The sequence below is a fragment of the Martes martes genome, assembly GCF_963455335.1.
Source record: "Martes martes genome assembly, chromosome: 13".
In the NCBI taxonomy this organism is placed as follows: Eukaryota; Metazoa; Chordata; class Mammalia; order Carnivora; family Mustelidae; genus Martes; species Martes martes.
The window spans coordinates 65048869-65067578 of record NC_137901.1 but is presented as its reverse complement, the minus strand read 5'-3'; the positions used below and the strand labels follow the sequence as shown (position 1 = coordinate 65067578).

At 52.7% G+C, this 18710-nt stretch overlaps 1 protein-coding gene across 1 annotated transcript in view; it reads left to right on the top strand.

The window, feature by feature from the left end:
- The window catches only part of SPECC1L (sperm antigen with calponin homology and coiled-coil domains 1 like), a 133712-nt gene extending 120571 nt beyond the window's left edge, over window positions 1-13141 (top strand). Inside the window, exons 15-17 of the mRNA XM_080821906.1 lie at window positions 7703-7819; window positions 8632-8691; window positions 10428-13141. Of these exons, the coding sequence (XP_080678032.1) occupies window positions 7703-7819; window positions 8632-8691; window positions 10428-10517 (267 nt within the window). The 3' untranslated portion in view covers window positions 10518-13141. The remainder of the gene's footprint in view (window positions 1-7702; window positions 7820-8631; window positions 8692-10427) is intronic.
- Window positions 13142-18710: the final 5569 nt, after the last annotated feature.

Below are 18710 nucleotides of genomic sequence, written 5' to 3'. Positions count from 1 at the left end.
CTTAGATGCTGTAGTTGCTCGGTTTATCCCGGAGGTGAAGGGAGCAGCTTGACAACCTGCCTGCTACATTCAACTACTTATTTATAAGAATTTTTTAAAAAGATTTTATTTATTTATTTGACAGAGAGATCACAAGTAGGCAGAGAGGCAGGCAGGAGGGGGGCGGGAAGCAGGCTCCCTGTTGAGCAGAAAGCCTGATGCGGGGCTCAATCCCAGGACCCTGGGCTCATGACCTGAGCCAAAGGCAGAGGCTTTAACCCACTGAGCCACCCAGGTGCCCAAGAATTTTTTTTTTAAAGTAAGACCATAAAAATTCCCATAAAACCCACTCTTGAATCATTACATTTAAGCAACATAACTGTTCAGTGAACACTCTAGGATAACTTAGCTGTTTATGAGATCTACTCAGTGCATAGAGTCTACTGAGCATGAACTACTTCAGAACCTCTGCCAGTTTGTTGGGGTTTTTGTTTTGTTTTGTTTTTTCTTTTTTTACTGTGGTAAAATAGACATACCCTAAAATTTTACCATTCCAGCCATTTTAAGTCCACAGGGCAGGGACATGAAATACATTCACAGTATTATACAGCCATCACCACTGTCTGGTTCCAGAACTTTTCCTCACCCCAAAGGGAAACCCCCATACCTGTTAGCAGTCACTCCATATTCCCAGCCCCTGGTGACCACTCATCTGCTTTCTGTCTCTGACTCTTACCAATTTGGATACTGCATATAAGTGGTGTCATACAACATGTGGCCTGTGTGTCTAGCTTTCACCCAGCAGAATGTTTGAAGATTTATCCATGTAGTAACATGTGTCAGTACTTCATTTTTTTTTCTATGGACTCAAAAAGATGGTATCGTGTGGACTTACCACATTGTGTTTATCTATTTTTTTCAAATGGACATTTGTTGCTTGGTTGTTTCCACATTTTGGCTATTGTGAGTAATGCTGCTGTGGACATTCCTGTACAGGGATTAGTTTGAACACCGGTGTGCACTTCTTTGAGGTGTGTGCCCCGAGTGGAAGTGCCAGGTTACCCAGCAGTTCTCTGTGTGACTCACCAAGGGCCTGCCGCAGCGGCCACAACATTTTGCATTCCCACCAGCACTATATAATCCTCATTTCTTTACATCCTCACCAGCACTTATCACTCCATTTTGTGAAATAATATGCATCCTGTTGGATATGAAGTGGTAGCACTTCATGGTTTTGATGTATATTTCTTACTGACTGATGGAGTTGAGTATCTTCTTGTATGCTGTAGGCCATCCATCTGTCATCTTTGGAAAAATATCTGTTTAGATTCTTTACCCGTTTTGCATTTGGGCAGTTGGGTGGTTTGTCCTTCATTGGGGTTGTTGAGTTGTAGCTTGGTTTTTTATGGAAATTTTCAGATACCCACTAAAGTAATGAGAGTGGTAAAGCGACCCTGCACACACGTTCCCTGGGCACAAGTCATTGCACATGGTCCTCGAGTTCTCCACCCCCACCTGGAGGTTTCCAGAACAACTCCCAGCCCTTTAATGTCATCTCGCATTTAGTTTAAACTTCCCCATTGAAACATGGTTTTATAGTTGGTTTGCTAGAATTAAGATCCTGATAAGGCTCACACTTTGCATTTGGATAATATACTTCTTTTAGTCAGTTTTAATCTTAAATTTCCCCTTTCTTTTCCCCCTTTTCAGTTTGTGTTCTTGAAGGAACTGGATCACATATCTTAACAGAACGTCTATATTTTAGGTTTTGCTGACTACATCCCTGTGGTATTCCCCCTGGTATAAGCTAGGAAATAGAACTAGAGGTTAGGTCTGATTCCAGTTCTAGTTTTTGGCAGAAACACCTGAGCTGCGGAGTTGTGTCCGTCGTTCCAGGAAGCAGAGCAGGACCGGCTCTCTCTCTGAGATGGCACTGGCCCCTCATCCTCATTGTTGCCAAGTGATGCCATTCCATTTCTCAGTCACTCCTGCCTCATTGGAATTCCTCCTCACAGACTCCTTTGTCAGCTGTTTAATTGCCTTGCCATCCATTTTGGTCAGGAAAGTTCCATCCTGTGCTTGATCCTCTCCCTTGATTTCCCAGCACTTAGGATCATGAGTGGTTTCCAAGCTGGGCTGGGTGTGCTTCTGTGAGCATCATCATGAACTCCCGGATTTGACCTTTTAAATGTTCCCGTCCACTGCACTTCCACCCACCAGCAGTCTTTAGATCAGTCCAGACTCGGGTCATCTGGAGACCTTCAAAGAAAATCAGTGTCTGGGCAGCTGGGTCAGCCTCTCTGGAGTAGAGCTGAGCATGTTGCCTTGAAAAGTCCTTGCAGGTGATTCTGATGCACAGTGAAGATTGAAGGTCTTCATTTGAACCTCCTCCCCAACAAGGGGCATAAGATGCAGGGCTCTGTGTTCAAGATTGCTGCCTCAGCCTGGGCTTTCTGCCCTGCCTTCCTTCCTTATCCCTGCTTTACCATGTAGTCCCAACACCTGGACTTCATGATGAGCAAGCCTCGTGGACAAGGACAAGCAAGCCTGCCCTCCCCTTTTCTCCCCTCCTCTCCTCTTCCCTGACCTGGAGCAGAGCTTGGCTAAACTTCATAAGGGAGACAGCACAAAAGTCCCCAGGGCAGCACCCTTAGTTCTGCAGCCAGACTGGGCCTGACACTTTACACTGTGGCAGCCCTGGACACCAAGCAGGTTTTTGCTTGTTAACTTCCAGGGTCTGCTGGGGCCTTCTGTGTTAAATACTACTAGCAGTGGTAAATACTGTCAGTTGATGTTTTTTACCTCTCTTTTAGACATCACATCCCCCTGCCATACCACACAGAAAAGGATACCCCTATCTGCTTCTCCCAGATTTCCCTCCAGACCTTGCCCTCTGGCCTGGGGCTGAAGCAATTGGGTAGGGGTTTTGTTTGTAATCCACTTGTACCTCCTGAAGGCTGGGCTGTGACACCCAGCAGGTGGCATTCCCAGTATCTTCAGTCATGGGAAGGATCCTGCCTTTCTGCCTGTGTTTGGGCCTGTGACACCACTGTCAACAGTTGAGACAGGTCTAAGGAAATCGGTGTGAGCAGAGAGATGAATCATAGTGTTTGGCTTCTTGCCCTATGCCCATAAAAGTGGCATTTCCTTAAATAGATCAGAACCTTAATAACTATTTAAAGAACATGTGGTATTTGGGAGTGTATTTTATGGCCCTTAATTAAACTTCAGACAAATTAAATCATTTTTAAGATGTTTTATAACATTTTTTATCTTTCTCTGTGGAGATTTTTGTAACTTTTGCTCTCTTACCCCACCCCTCAACTCTCAGTGCATACAAGGGCACACCAAAGTGCGGCCACCTAAAGCCCACAGGCAGAGGACAACCTCCTGTTGTAGTCATTGGAGCAGGTGAGGGCTTCTGGCCCAGCTCCAGAAGGAGCAAGTGGGAAATGCCCAGCTGGTCCTGTGGAGGGGTGTGAGGTGTTAGGCGATTTTACGAGTCTAGGTCTGAGTTTTTAATGATAGTGAAAAGGACAGCAGATGAGCTTCTAAAGCAGGCTACGTCCATCTGCCCGGTCAGATCTCTTAGTGGACATTTATTGGATGGGAGAATGTGAGCCCGTAGCAGAAAATGCGACAGAGTGCCTCATTTGAGTCTGTGCTGAGTGCTTTCTTGAACTTTTGTTCTGACACATATCATAACCCTCTCATTTTTGTCCACCTAATCCAAACATAGACTTATCTGGAAGAGTAGAAAAGTCCCGAGTTGACCTAAGAACCAAATGCAAAATCTGAATTTATTAATTAGAAACTTGTATTATAATTACTAGTATGTTCCATTGTCCCTATTTTATTTTATTTTTTTTTTAAGATTTTATTTAATTTGACAGAGATCACAGGTAGGCAGAGAGGCAGGCAGAGAGAGAGGAGGGGAAGCAGGCTCACTGCTGAGCAGAGAGCCCGATGTGGGACTCGATCCCAGGGCCCTGGGATCATGACCTGAGCTGAAGGCAGAGGCTTTAACCCACTGAGCCACCCAGGCGCCCGCATTGTCCCTATTTTAAAAAGAAAATTTTTCCCCTAGAGATCTTGGCACCATTGACTGTGAATAGTGAGCAACAGAAAGTCCTTCCGTTAGTGTGCATATTCCCCTCAAAACATCGTTTTTTGGGCTTTAAGAATAGTATATTTTAAAGGTGTCAGCTGGCCTGCTGAAGCAGCCGTGCATGTAGGGGTCAGGACCCGTGTGGGTGGAAGGCCCTTGACCCTCTGCAGCCCCTGCACTGATCTACAAAATGTCACTGGGCCCGTCTGCCCAGATAGAGGTACACTCAGGCTTTACAGTCAAGGGTTTTTCCTTAGGCACAGAAAAATGCCACTTTTTAAAAATAGTCCATTTCTAGACAACCTTTGTGAAGTAAGTAAACATGTCAAAAAAGCGTATCTGTGAATGTCATAGGACCATTACAGATAATTGAACTTCGTGATGAGGTGGCTTCTTAAACCTAAATTGATAGCCATGGAATCAAGAACTCCAGGAGGAAGCCGGGGGACCTTTTTGTCTTCCATCTGAATTTTCTTGCACCCTTTTCAGCCTCAGAGAACTGGCTTTGTTGTTTATATAGACTTTTCTCTGTTCGATCTGCGTTATTTCCCAGTAATTTGATTTTTTAGCCCTGATCGAAGTGGTGAGATGGGGGAGCAGAAGGTGCCGGCCCAGCGCTGCTGTGGTGATGTGGGGTGGTGGCGGCCTTGCCTGGGGCCTGCTATCTCAGATTTTAGGCTTTTCTTTGCTTCCCTTGAAGCCCTGGCCTCATTTTCCCCCCGGGTCTCTCTGGAGGGGTGAGGAGATAGAGGGACGGGTCAGAGCACTCAGAGGTCTCACTTGGATTTGGTGTGTAGTGGCCTCACTGTCCTCTGCAGGGTACAGTGCCCAGCCTGGCTCCTGCCAGCTGGCGGAGGCGGAGACACCTGCCAGCCTGCCTGGGCTTGGACTTTGTTTTGATTTGGAAGTTTGGTTGTCGGGTACTTCAAAGTTAACTCCCCCTACCCTGGAACTCAAGAGGCCATTGTTTCCTCATTGTTTAAATTTCTTTGGCATGTTTTGTAAATGAAGCCGCTGCTCTGCCTGGAGGTTCCAGGCTTGAGGTTGGGTTTGTGTTGAGGAAGCTGGGGAAGGCTGGGGTTCCCACAGCTGGGGAGCTGGGGCGCAGCCATTTCCTCTGCTGCAGGAGCCTCTGCCCTGTGGCGAGGGGAGGCCAGGCACGTAGGCAGCTCTGCCAGACGCCTGCCTTTCAGGGAGCTGGAGAGGGGGCTGTGGCGGCAGGAAGTGGAGATTTGTTTTCCTCCAGAAATGAATGTGGCCTCTGGGGGCAAGGGTTGGGAGTCCTCAGCGTCCACATGTTGCCGTTTACCTCCCACAGGGCTTGGACTCGTCCATAAGAGGCTACTTGCCCTGTCGTTCAGGTGATGATATGAGGTGCCCTGGGCTATTTGATCAGGCCCTTGTTGTGAGGTCTGGTCGGGTTCCTAGGAGGAATGTGGATGGGCTTTGGACGGGCCTGAGTTTGAATAACCACCCAGGTCAGCTCTGGAACCTGGGCCTTCTTGAGTCCCAGCCCCCTTACCTGAAACTGCTTCTAGGTGATGATGGAATTAGAATGACACCCTGTCCTCCCTGCTGCCAGTCCAGCACCTTGGACAGGTCACTTCCCTTCCCTGGTTTGTTTCCTCCCAGGTGGCACTGGCACCCCTGGCACCCCTGGCTGGCTGCTTCCTCAGATTCAGACAAGATGAAAGAGGCCCCTTTGCTGCGGCATGATCAGCAGTAACCATCGGACACCGCTGGGTGCACAGTGTCCTCATGGGAGGCAGGGGCTGTCCTTGTTCCCTGGAGCGGGGCCCGTCAAGATTAGGACAGGGATGCTTGTTTGGGCTGTGTCATGGCCAAAAGTGTGAGGCCTGCAGCCTGGAGGCAGAGAGGACCCACCAGGCCCCAGTGGCCGGGGAGGGGTTGGTGGGCTCACTTACGGAGGCCAAGTCAGATGGCCCTGAAAGCTTGCGGAGACCTACCCTATGACTCTTGGCAGGTTTGGATTCTTTTGTGCTTTAATCTGCTACTTTTTCTCACCACAGTTTATGAACAATGCTTTCATGCCACATTGGTGTGACTGGCTGCCCCAGATAATCAGGTTACCGAGGGGAAATGACCTCTGGAATGATGGCCCACAGAGCTGCTGCCTTTTTGAAGGCTTGCGCTTGAGTAGAAGCCCCCCCCCCCCACACACACACCCAGAGGGCAGCATCTGGGTGTCTGGAGTCAGGTGCCAGAGAAATCGTTTCAGTGATGAGGCTGATGAAAAGTTCAGCCCCATGCTCTTCCACGCTACTTGCTGCTTTTCTAAGGGGACTGACCGTGAGCTGTGAGTCTGGATTAAGACTGTCTTCCTGGAAGGGCCACTTGCCCAGCCTAGTCCTATCCTCCCCACCTGCCCTTCGTCCATGAACCCCAGGTCCCCTACTTGGTGTGAGGACCTAACAGTTTGTAAACCTGGGGTGAAGGATGGCAGAGTTTGTAAAACCCTATACACATACACAGAGTATTCTTTTCGCTGTGATCACTTGTCCCTGGGAGGAGTGGCAACCTATATCCAGGAGTGTCTGCACTAATAAAGTCTGGGCTTCCCAGTCCTCTAGGAGCTCACCCTTGGTGCAGTTGAAGTCTGTGTGAAAGAAACAGTGGGGCCTCAAACAAGAGGTGTTTGGGAAGTATTCTCTTTTTGGGTCTGTGGCATTGACATAAAGTGTGTGAATTTCCAAAATTTAACTGTGGAGTTTTCAACTTCAAAAGGATTCTTGCAAATAAGGGTAAAGGCTACAGATCAGCCAGACTGTGTTATCATATAGTCAGCTATTCTGAATAGGTTATTTTTATAGTTGCAAATAATTTACTATGAATGTGGAAAGAGGCACCTCTTCAAAGAAAACCAAGGTGATCCGTGGAGAAGCTCTGTGGGGAAGCACACAGTCCCAGCATCAGTGGGCTCCCAGTGCCTCCTAAGGCAAGAAGGCAGCTGAACACAGAGGTTTTTTTTGTTTTGTTTTTTTGTTTTTAAAGATTTTATTTATTTATTTGACAGCAATCACAAGTAGGCAGAGAGGCAGGCGGAGAGAGAGAGACAAGGAAGCAGGCCCCCTGCCGAGCAGAGAGCCCGACGCGGGGCTCGATCCCAGGACCCCGGAATCACGACCCAAGCCGAAGGCAGAGGCTTTAACCCACTGAGCCACCCAGGCGCCCCACAGATGTTTTGATAGATAGTAAATCTGTGCCTAGAGCCCTCATAGGTGAGGTCAGAATGAATCCTAACTTCTTAACATAGCACTTTTGCTCCCCAGGGCCCGGCAAGGCTGCAGAACTGCCAACCAGCTCCCTGTGCCCAAAGCTCTTCACACGAGGGGGCAGTGACCCAGATGTGTGCGGCCAGGGGGATGGTGACTTGTAGGCGGTGAGCAGGATGGGATGGGCACCTGCTGAAAAGGCCAGTCCCTGACCTCTGCCGGTCTTGGGACATGACCCGTAACACACTGTGCCTTCTCTAGAAGCTCCCCCTGCCTGGGGTTTGGAGGCCATGTGGCATCTGAGGCTGCCTTCCCCCCCCATGACGCACTCCTGAAAAGATCACAGGGTGTGTTACTTACATGAATTTTTCTTTCCCTTCAGAATATTGACATTACGAACTTCAGCAGCAGCTGGAATGACGGGCTGGCCTTCTGCGCTCTCCTGCATACGTACCTTCCGGCCCACATTCCGTATCAAGAGCTGAACAGCCAAGATAAGGTAGGCTGATGAAACAGCCCAGCTCCTGGCATCCTTGCCACATGGGAGAGGCAGAGCTTCCCAGCTGTAGGGCCCCTGCCACAACACTGCCTCACAGCGGCCCCCTCCCAGCTTAGTTTTATTTTGGGATTGAGTTATTTGTGCTGAGCCAGCCAGTCCCTGACCTACCTTGTGTGGGACATTTGGTGGGTTCAGCATTCCCCAAGGACAACATTCCCAGTGGGAGCAGTCAGCCTTCCTGGGTGATGACATTTAGGATCGAGGGCTTTACTCTTGAGAGCGACTCAGGGCATAAGTGGTCTGGGCAGTGCTTCCCATGCTGGGCCGGTCTCCTGCTAGCCCTGTGTAGTCCAGTCATCCTACTTAGGGAGCTTGCTCAGGGACCGGGTCAGGGACAGCCCCTGCCCAGAGGGACATGGGGAGAGGTCCCAGGCCTGAGCCCTCCTCTGGTCCCCTCGTCCCCTCAGATAACGCTTGAAGATTCCTCCCAGGGAGGAAGCTCACTTGACGGGTGTTTCTGATGAGCTTTTGGGTCCAGGTCCAGGCGCGTCAGGACTGATGTGTTGAAAGTGGCCTTTTTGCACAGTGAGAAAAGAACAAGTGTGTGGAGATTGCTCCATGGCTGGTTCCAAGAGGAGCGGGGGGTACCTGCAGAGGGGCAGTCAGGGTCGGTGGGGCTCCAAGGGTCCAGTGTAGGTTCATTCTGGTACCACATGGAGGTGGCTGTCCATCTTCCCCAGCAGCATGAGTAGTGCAGATCCCCTTCCTCCTGGCCTTGCTTGTCCGCTCTAGTCACGCAGTTTGTTTTACAGCGAAGGAACTTCACACTGGCCTTCCAGGCAGCTGAGAGCGTCGGCATCAAATCCACACTGGTGAGTCACTGGCAGGGTCCCTCTTTGTTAAGAAGAGTTTCCTTCTCATTAAGGGAGATCCTAGGTGGTGTGGTGGCCTGATAATCAAGGGGCTAGTGGGTGAGGATGGGGGTCCATCCAGGCCCTCGCCAGCCAAGTGCATGTCCCGTCAGAGAGGTGCAAGCCGGGCTTTCACCTCTGTCCCATGGGTGCTTTATGCCTCACGTGAAGTGTCCAAAGGAAGCACCCTAAGTTGGATAGAGTCATCCTGCCTATAGCCCCAGCAGCTTTGACTTCCTTAGAGTCCAGAAGAAAAAAATGCTAACAAGTTTGTAACCAGTCACTGTCAGAGGCACATTCCTCCAAGTCTGTCTGCCTTTTGTCAAAGAAGGAGGCTTTAGAGGCCGAGCAGTCACTCCCGTGCTTCACAGGGACCATGGCAGATGCCACTCAGGTGTGAGACATGAGCTGTAGAAAACCCTCATGTTTCAGGGTTGTCACGCCACTGCCCAGCACCCACAATAGCTCACAACTGACGCGCTTCTGTCAGAGCTCTCGCCCCATCACCATGTCTGACTTTCTGAAGAAGGTACTGGGTCTGGATGCAGAGCCAGTCCTTCCACACCCAGCGACACTGAGGTTATATAAACTCGGTGCTGTGGTATTGGTCATGCAGGGACACACGGTGGCCGGTGTGCAGCTTGGGGAGTTCTGCAGTAAGAGCCCCATGAGGCCAGGTCACTGCCCCAAGGGCACCCCTCGGCCTGACTGGTAACAGCTGGATGGCTTTGAAGAAGTGTTTACATTCATATTTACCCCACAGGAGTGTTCGTGTAGAGGTCCACAAGTCGATCTTCTGACTTGAAGAAATAGGCTTGTTTAGGGTGGTCTCTATTCAGTTGTACAGAGAAAGAGAAGTTACCATTATTGAAATGTTTTCTGTTATGTGGGTATTTTACATCACATGGGAAGTTCCAACATATTAAAGTGGGCCATTCCCCCAATCCCAAAAAATCTTTATATTGAACAAACATGTTTTTCTTTTTCTATACCAAGTCATAATTGGGTGGCCCATTCCAACCCGCTGTCCATGGCCTCACCCCGGAACCTCCCAGAGCAGTGCTTGGGAGCGAGGCTCCCCTGGAAAGTCACGGGGATGTTCTTCAGCAACAGTGGGTCTCTTTTGGGGGCCTCCCAATTCTGTATCCAAGTCCTGGCTTTTCCCACATTCGTTTTCATCAGCTGGTATCTCACACGACTGGTATTCTGCAGGATACAATCAGAAAACAGTGTTTTTGATGATTTCAGATGGTTGCCATGGTAAAGGGCATGGGAAAGTTGAGTTCTGGGAGCCCTGGGTGCACAGAGAGTCCCCTGGGACAGAGACTGAGTTGAGAAAGGCGCTCAGAAGCGACCACCTGGAGAGGTTTGAGAAAGGAGGCAGACAGGGTTGAAGGCCCCAGAGAAGAGATAACGAGCCTCGGAGGGCCGTGGCCGGGAGCAGGGGCTCTCCTATGTGGGGCTCTGGGGCAGGGCTCGGGCACAGAGAGGCAGCTCAGAGATCATGCTGAAGCTTCCAGGCACACTTGGCAGCGATGGAGCAGGCATCTTGCCAAGGCCTTTGGGAGGTGTGATCTGGCTTGGCCCAAAGTCAGAGGCCCTGCCCTGTGCAACAGCCCGTGTAGCTGCCAGGGAGCCTGTCGGAACGGGCCCAGAAGTGACTGGGATTCTAACGAGATTTCTTCCTTCTCCACTAGGACATTAATGAAATGGTGCGGACTGAGCGGCCCGATTGGCAGAGCGTGATGCTCTACGTGACAGCAATCTACAAGTACTTCGAAACCTGAGCACCTCTGAAGGACTCTCCCCGTTACCAAGTGACACCAATGCCATTAGCTATGCACCCCGTAAAGCTTTCAGTGACTCTCTGAGCTGCCCTGCAGCGTGTGAGCCTTCAGCCGGGGCCTCTGAGTCAGAAGGACTCAGGCCTCTATGGCCCCCGGCTCGCAGCCAGCTCCGCACACACGACCTGTCCGGCCCAAGGTTGGCCTGGGCTCCACGCATGTCACACACGCTGTTTGCTGCCAGTTTTTTTTTTTGAAGAGAATATTGAACTGCATTAGTGCTGTGGGGTGTGCAAACCAGCTCCTGCACAGCTAAACCTGGGAAAGTGGGTGAAACTCAGTGGGCAGCTCACGGGGATTAGTGAAAGCTTTCACCACAGCTCTTCTCAACTGCTCGCCAGTGCGGTTTCTGTCACCCATGAGAACCAGGCAGAGGACTCGGCACCCAGCAGAGGTGCCTGGGGAGCAGGCTGTAGCCCTGGACGTGGAGGGCCATGGAGTACGTCACCATGGCCACAGGGCAGCTACCGCTTCCATGTGGTGGGGCTGGTGTGGCCTGCGTGATTTAGGTGTCTGCAGCTTGAGCTAACAGTGAATTGCAACTTGAATTCCCAGCTGGTGGCGCCCATCACTGCTGAAGGGCTGGTTTTGCGGCTGGGCCCCCTTCTAGTAGAGGTGGCCCCTGTCCTTGGTGCTGCCAACCTGTCCTTCAGCTTGGAAGGGGCTTGGAAACCCAGCTCTGACTTTAGGTTTCTGGACAAAAGAATTGGTTAAAAGGAGTTCTAGTTAAAAAAAAATTTTTTTTTCTTATGAGCAATATTGGGGGAAAATAGCTCCTGATTTCTTAGTACCAAAGTTAAGTTGTTTTAGTAAACATAGAGATAAAACATGAAATCTGGACATTAGCATGGTGAAAGCCAGAAATGAAGTCAGAAGTAGCAGGAGAAAAAGCCAAACAGCTGGAGAGAGCCCCGCAGGGTAATTTAAAGTCACTGAGTCACTCAGATAAAATCCTCCTGGGCAAGAATTTAAGGAAGTGCCTTAAGTCTCCTTGCACGGGTACACCAGATAGAGGGTCTTAGAGGCCACCATGACCACAGCCACGGAAGATGGCATCAGGGCTGGTGGCCTGCAGCGCCGTGATGGAGTTGGTCCCTTGCCATGCCACCCTCTTCCAAGTGACAGGCAGCCGCACCTGCACCCCTTCTGTGTGGTGGAACCGAAGCCTTATTATGAGGGGTTCTGTTGAGGTGACTCTCAGGCTGGGACTGAGCCCTTCTTGGGAACAGGGATCCCACATCTCGTGTGCGCCTAACACAGTAGCTGTTGGTTTGAACAGCGTTGAGACCTGTTGCTTCTAGATTACAACTGTGTTTGGCACTACAAAGTAGCACGAGGAAGAGTTGCCACTGGTGGAAGTACCATCGCTGCCCCAGCCATAGGATGTGAAGAAAGCTGCCCAGCCAGCCTTCTTGTGGGCCTGAGGGTTCTATGTTCGAGCATCACGTTCTAGACTAGGAGTTTGAGGTGTTTGTAGCCTAGGAAGGAATGTGGTTATTGTGAAATGGGCTGTGTGTGTGTGTGTGTGTGTGTGTGTGTGTGTGTGTGTGTTATGGCCTGCTGGCCCATAGTCACCAGCTGGCTGGTAAGTGCCCATCAACCCTGCCCAGATGTCCCAACCTGGCAGCTCTGGCTGCTGTCCCGACTAGAGGCTTTTTGTGAAATGCCTATTTTCAGCTAAGGAAGGAGAGGCTCAGTGAGCAGAACCCAGCCCCAGGGCACACCAGAAGACCCTGGCGGATACCTGTCCCCATCCTCCCTGATCAGGTTCTGTTCTGGCTTCTGTTGCTCTGTTGACAGTTGCTCTCTCCTGTCAGATGAGGGACTGTTAGGTGAGAATTATTGTTTTTTAAATGTCTCTCCACTCGGTCTTCCCAAGTCCCACTTTTGCGCTCATTTGCCTTCGTGGAAGCCTGTGCTCCTGTCTGGACCCAGTGTGTCTGACTGCAGCCATGTTTTTGTTTATTTATTATTGTTGGGGGGTGCTTTTTTGTCCTATGAAGGAGAAGACTTTCCTGGGTCTGCAGTTCACACATCTGTTCCTTCCTAGCCAAGTGACCCAGCCCTGGCAGCTCATGCTGGGGGACCTGGGGCTGTGTCCCCAAGGCCGCCATTGGGGTTGGTGACAGGGAGAGGGTGGCCGCAGGAAGTGCCAGGACCGGGCCCAACCTGTTTAAGGGCCCATCTCTGCCTCCCTCACAAGAGGCTGTGCCAGGGTACCCAGCCAGGCCACCTACATTTGCGTGTGGCTCTGCAGACAAGAAAATTCTAGAAGCATGACTTTTCTTTTTGTAATAGGATCCTTTTAACACTGTTGGCTTTATGGGATAGTTCTAGATGGTGATATATACCTAAAAGTGCTACTCTGAGGTGCTTTTAGTCCAGTGGCACTTGACATGAAGCCCCCAGGAAGTCATTTTGCCTCTTTTCCCTTTAAGCACAAGCTTTACTGCAAAAGGGCCAGTTCCATTTCTGTATCTCTCAACCACAGGCTTCTGCTGACTGACAGTACTTTTTTATTTTGTTCTATTAAATATTCTTGAATGTATTAAAATTACTGAAACACATCAGGCTTGGATTTTTCTAACTCCACACTTCCAGCTACTCCTCTGACATGGTGTGAACGGGACCCTGGCCACCCCCTGGGACTGACTGTGGCAATAGGAGGGCACCTGAGCCCAGGCTCCATCCCCTCTGGCTGGCCCTCCCCTGCAGCTCACAGGCTGGGAAGTGTTGTGGTTGAGGGACCTGAGGGAGTGAGTGGGAGTGCTGGTGTCTTCCAGGTCCCACTGTGGCCTGCAAAGCAGAACTACAGGCCAGATGCCCAGGACTGAGACCCCAGAAGCCCTGCCCAGGTTACCCTACAAGAACGGAAGGCCTGGCATTCCCAACGGTAGCCAAGACATGCTGTTGTGGGGAACAGAGTGGTTGGGGCAGGGTGGGGGGGGGTTGCCTTGAGGGCGGTTGTTTTTTTTTTCTCCCTAGCAGTGCATCTTCTTGGAGATCATTTTCAGAATATATAAAATTATAGAGGAAAAAAAAATCAGTAATTATACCACTCAGAGCAAGCAAACCAGTCAGGCCTTTTTTCCGTGTGCATCTTGTGTGGAATGATTATGAATCTATGGGGCACAGCCCAGGATAACACTGGGGTTTGTCACATTGCCCATGCTACGTGTCTCATGTGGAAAGGACTATGAGGCCACCCCATTATGCACTAAGTGACCTAGGGGGCCTTTCCTGGGCCTGAGACTCCCTCCCAGGGCTGGCCTCTGCCCAGTAACTAAGCTCACACCTGGGATGCTCCAGAGCTCTTGGCCTGAGTTGAGGAGTGGCCTGTAAGTGCTGACAACCGTGGGCATCCACCGTGACCCCGCTTCCAGAGCACACCCAAGTCCTTGGAGCACAGGACTGGGCAGGAGAAAGACTGCCCTGAGACTGGGCGTGTCTCCAGCTTCTCCCCACTTGCCAGCTGTGGGACCTGGGGCGCTCGCTCAGACGTGGAGCTCCTGCCCTTCGCTGAAGTGTAAGGAGGTCGTTTTGGGAACAAGAGGCTGCTGAGACCAGCATATTGGGGTCTGTGTGCAGTGGACACCAGTCGACACCCTCCCTCAGGACCCCTGGGCAGGAGGATCAGAATGGGCTGTCCTAGCTGCTGCCCCTCAGTTGTGGAATCTGCCCTCCCCAAAACATCCCTCCTTCCTGCCTGTCATGCTAGCTACCTCCAGAGCAGATTGAGGCCCACCACGGGGAGTCCTTTTGTAGCCTGACTTCCTAAACTGATCATAACATGGTGGGTCCCAGTGGCGCCAGCCCAGGGGCGCCGCTTTCCTAGACTTGGTGCTTGTGCTTCCTGTCCCAGGACAGCATGTCTGGGGAGGGAACTGTTACCACCTTGACTTAGGGAAGGTTCTAGAACCGGGGGGGGGGTGTGTGTGACTTCGATGGGTGGAAGCAAGAAAACAAATTCCTCAAGAAGGAGAGATCCAGAAAGGATCTCACACCCTTCTGTCCACAGCCTCACAGGGCTGGGGTCCTAGGTCTTAGGCAGCTATGCCCTAGTGACACAGTGGCCAACTCTTTGGCCCTATTCTTAAACAGCTGCACTTCCCAACACCCTTGGTTTGACCTGAGTTCTGTTTTAGGTTGTCCTTTAAATGGAAGGCAGGGCAGGTAGAAGGGGTCTTGGGCTCTGCACCAGGCCAATGAGGAGTGGATTGTAGTCAGGGCCAAGGCTGTTGGGAAAGCAAGAGCTCTAAGCCTACCAGGGCAGGGCTTTGCTGGACTGCAGCTAGTGCATCTGTGCAGGAGGCAGGGTGGGGGCCTGGGAGGATGGCTTTGTAATCCCTGGGCCTGGCTCATACTGTGGGAGAGCAGGCTAAGTGTGGAGGTAGGGCTGGGAGCTGGGGGGCTGTGAGGGTGGATCAGAGGGGGCAGAGAGTGACCGGGCACAGCCTGCCATCTCTGCCACCAGATCCGAGCCAGACACAGAGCATGGAAAGGCCACGAGAGTCCCTGGAGGATGTCTTCATTATGGAGTGTATGTGAGTGCAGGGTTCTCAGAAAGGGATCACAGTCCTAGGAGGAGGGCTGAGGAGGAGCACAGGACAGGCATGTCACCGGGACCCAGTGGGCAGGAAGCAGGTTGCACCAAGTGGGAGTTGGGATACGGGTTCCCCCCATCCCCAGGTCTGGCACCAACTTGGCGACAGGCCAGGGTTCTTCCCACCTCTGCAATATGATGACCCCCCACAAAGAGGCCCCTCCTGATCCCTACTACCAAACACCCTGCTCTTCTTGAAGTGGGGTAGGGAAGTTCCTAGCAGGGCATGGGGATAGGAGTGCAGGGAGGGTGGGGAGAAGGCAGCTGGTTTGATGTTCTGGGAGCTGCTGCATGCCAGTGCCTGGGCTCCTGGCTTAGAGCCATTGTTAGGGTGGTGAGTGACAAGCTCCGGCATGCACGTGGTCCCTGTCCACCCTGTAGCCCAGGATGAGGTCCCAGTTCTGTCAGTTCCCACATCTACATGGATGAGCCCTGATCAGCTCAGAGGCTCAGAGCTCCTAGTGGGGTTACTATCTGACACCCAGAAGCCGATGTGGGCTGGAGCATCTTTCTGGGGACGGGGCTGGAGGATCAGGGCACTGCTCTTGCGGCTCCCAGGCCTACAGATGGTTTGAGGAGCTTCCTCTGGCATGATTCCGTTGTCTTAGAGCCTGCTTTAGTCTAAGCATAGACAGGAGCCCTGTGAGGTCTCCCACTTCCTCAATTCCAGAGTCCCAGGAAGTATGCAGTGCCCCTCCCATTTGAAGGAGAAGTTGGTGAGTACCTCAGGGTGGCCTGGTTGGTTTGCAGGGACAATGGCCCCAGCACCCACCGGGTGCTTTGTCCTGGGCCTGGCATTGCTTTCCCCCTGATGTGGCCCAGCTGGCCCCAGTGCAAACAATCGGGGTCCAGAGGCCACCAGGTGCATCCTGGACAGGAACAAAGCCAGCAGGGGGGCAGGGAGGCTGTCTTGAGACCAGAAATCAGGAGCAAGAGCAAGCCCAGCTGGACCCCCTGAGGAGCCTGGGCTTGGACGGAAGGAAGGGCGGGCACCCGTTGCCTTCAAAGCCTGACCTGGGGCAGGGCAGGGACACCAAGGCCCAGAGATAGAAGGTGGGATCTGCCAAGGGCATCCCCGTGCCTGAGGATTGGTAGGCCTGTGCCCCCCCGCCCCCCTCGCCGGAGCTCCCTTGGGCAGGCACAGGGGCCTCCCCTATGGCTGAGACACCTGAGAAGTGGTCTCCAGGCTGAGGAGGGCACCGCACCGGTAAGAGGGCAGCAAGACCAACACTGTGGGGGCGGGGGGCAAGTGTTGGGGGGGCCTCTAGTGTGGGAAGGCCGGGAGATGTGGGTTAACCATGAGCATGTCGGCTCGGTGGGGGAAGCAGGGTTTGCGAAGAGCCCTCCCCCATGCCTGCTTCCTGTCACGGCTCAACTGGCCAGTCCTGGGTGTGTGCTGTCCAGGCAGTGGCTTCGCGGGAGACCTGGACAGAGGCACATGACAGATGACACAGGACCATTGGAGCAGCTCCTTCTGCCTCTAACTGGCTGGGGAAGGACTGCTCTAGGACAAGGCTGGGGACCTGGTGGTGCTCCCAGCTTGGGCAGGTCCCAGGGGCCCTGAGGAGCTGGCTCTGGGGCGGACCCAACCCCTTGCCTTACCACCTGTGGCCTGAGGACACACCTACCCCAGACCTGGGGCACCCAAGCCGAGGAGCTGGTGGCTGCCAAGTGGGCCCCAGGGGTGAACTCTGAGAGCTTTGGCACTCTGGCCCTAAGGACCAGCTGTAGAAGGGAAGCCTTCAGTCCCTGGGCGTGGGGCCTGTCTGGCGTGGAGACAGGTGCATGCATGGCCAGGTCATCTGTGGGGAGGTCTGGGTGGGAAAGGTGCTGGGCCCTAGAATGGAAATGGCAGGGGCCCATGCTGGGGGCTAAAGGGGCAAGAGTGAGCCCTGCCCCAGGTTGAGTGTTGGTCTCTGCCCCATGAAACTCCATAGTCCCTCCTAGGCCCCAGGTGACTCTCAAGACAAGCTATTCCTTGTGTGTTTGTTGAGCGAGGACAAACTGGTGTGGGCAGGAAGGTTTTATCCCCACTGTAGGAGTAGCTCATCTCATGAGACGGCACAGAAGCAAGGATGGGAAGCCAAGGGTGTGGGGGAGGGCCATCTGGCCAGGCAGAGCCCCAGCTGGTACCTCATGGCCTAACTGTCGCAGAAGGTGAAACAAAACAGTTCCATTTTACAGGTGAGGCAGTGGGAACCTCACGGCTGAGGGAAAGTCACAGCACCAGTGCAGCCCCAGGGGCAGTGTTCCTGCCCGGTGGGGGAGCTCCTTCCTTTGGTCCCCCATTACCCCTCACAGGACGTGAGTGGGATGAGGGTTGGAGGCTACCAAGGCCTAGACTGGGGGACAGGGTGCCAAGGGGACAAAGGCCAGGCTGGAGGTTGGAAAGGTATCCAGGGACTGTTCCCCACTTGAAAAAAATCTCGTATGTGCCTCACCAACACCTGGAGCTGGGTTGGGGTCCTGACCCCTCCCAGCCCACCGTCCTCCACCCCCCATGGCCTATCCTAATACTGGATATCAAGGAAAACAGGAACCCTGGGACCTGAGCTGGCGGAATGGGGATGGGAGCTCAGGCTCAGGAAAGAGCTGGAGGAGGCTGCCAGGCAATGGAGGCTGGCTGAATCCAGGCAGTCGATGGGCACGGCCTTAGACTCTAGTTCCCGAGCTGAGCCTAGAGTCCCACCTCCTGCTGGCATTCTCCCCCTGTGGGAGACATCGAGCTCCTGTAGGGGGCCTCAGCTCTAGGGTCCGGTCTGGTCCTGCACAAACCCCTCTCCTGGGCTTTTCACCGTGACCCCGCTGACCCTCAGAGGTTCAAGAATGCAGGGGTTCCCATGAGTCCCTGGTCACCAGTACCCTGGTCTCTGCCTGTCCGATACAGTTCATCCAGCTGTGCACAGAATTGGGGTAGGCATTCAAGACTTTCTTGATGCAAGGGTAGAAGGTGGGTCCCCTTGTATGGCTGGACTGGGGCCATTGTGAGGTCATTCCCAATTTGAAGTCTCTAAAACATGGGCCTGAGGGTGACGAGGGGGATGGAGTCCCACCAGCCCAAGAGTCTAAGATTCCAGGTCAGTGTGTGGCGCAGAAGACAACTCCTCTTCACTTTGCTCAGAGAAGTGGGGGCAGGAGGTGGGGGCAGGTCCCGGCTGGGCCCCAGAGGCTGTAAGAAAGCCCTGGCCCTGAGTCTGTGCTGGGGCAGTTAGAGGGGCCACTGGAAACTGGGTGGGCTTCCTACAGACATCATTGGAGCCGAGGTGCCCACCCCCAACCCCCAACCTAGGGTAAGGCTCAGGAAAGGAGGACAAAGCTAGAGACCAGGCAGGACCTCAGGGCTGAAAGCCTTGAATGCCAAGGGAAGGAGGCTGGGCTTTATCCTTCAGAAACAGTGCAGCCATGGAAAGACTTAAGGAGGAGCTGGCACTGGGCACTTCCCAGATCACAGCTGGACACTGGGGAGGGATGACAAAGGCAGGCACCACCCCAACTCAGCTACAATAATAAGGGATATAGCAGAGCTTCGAGAG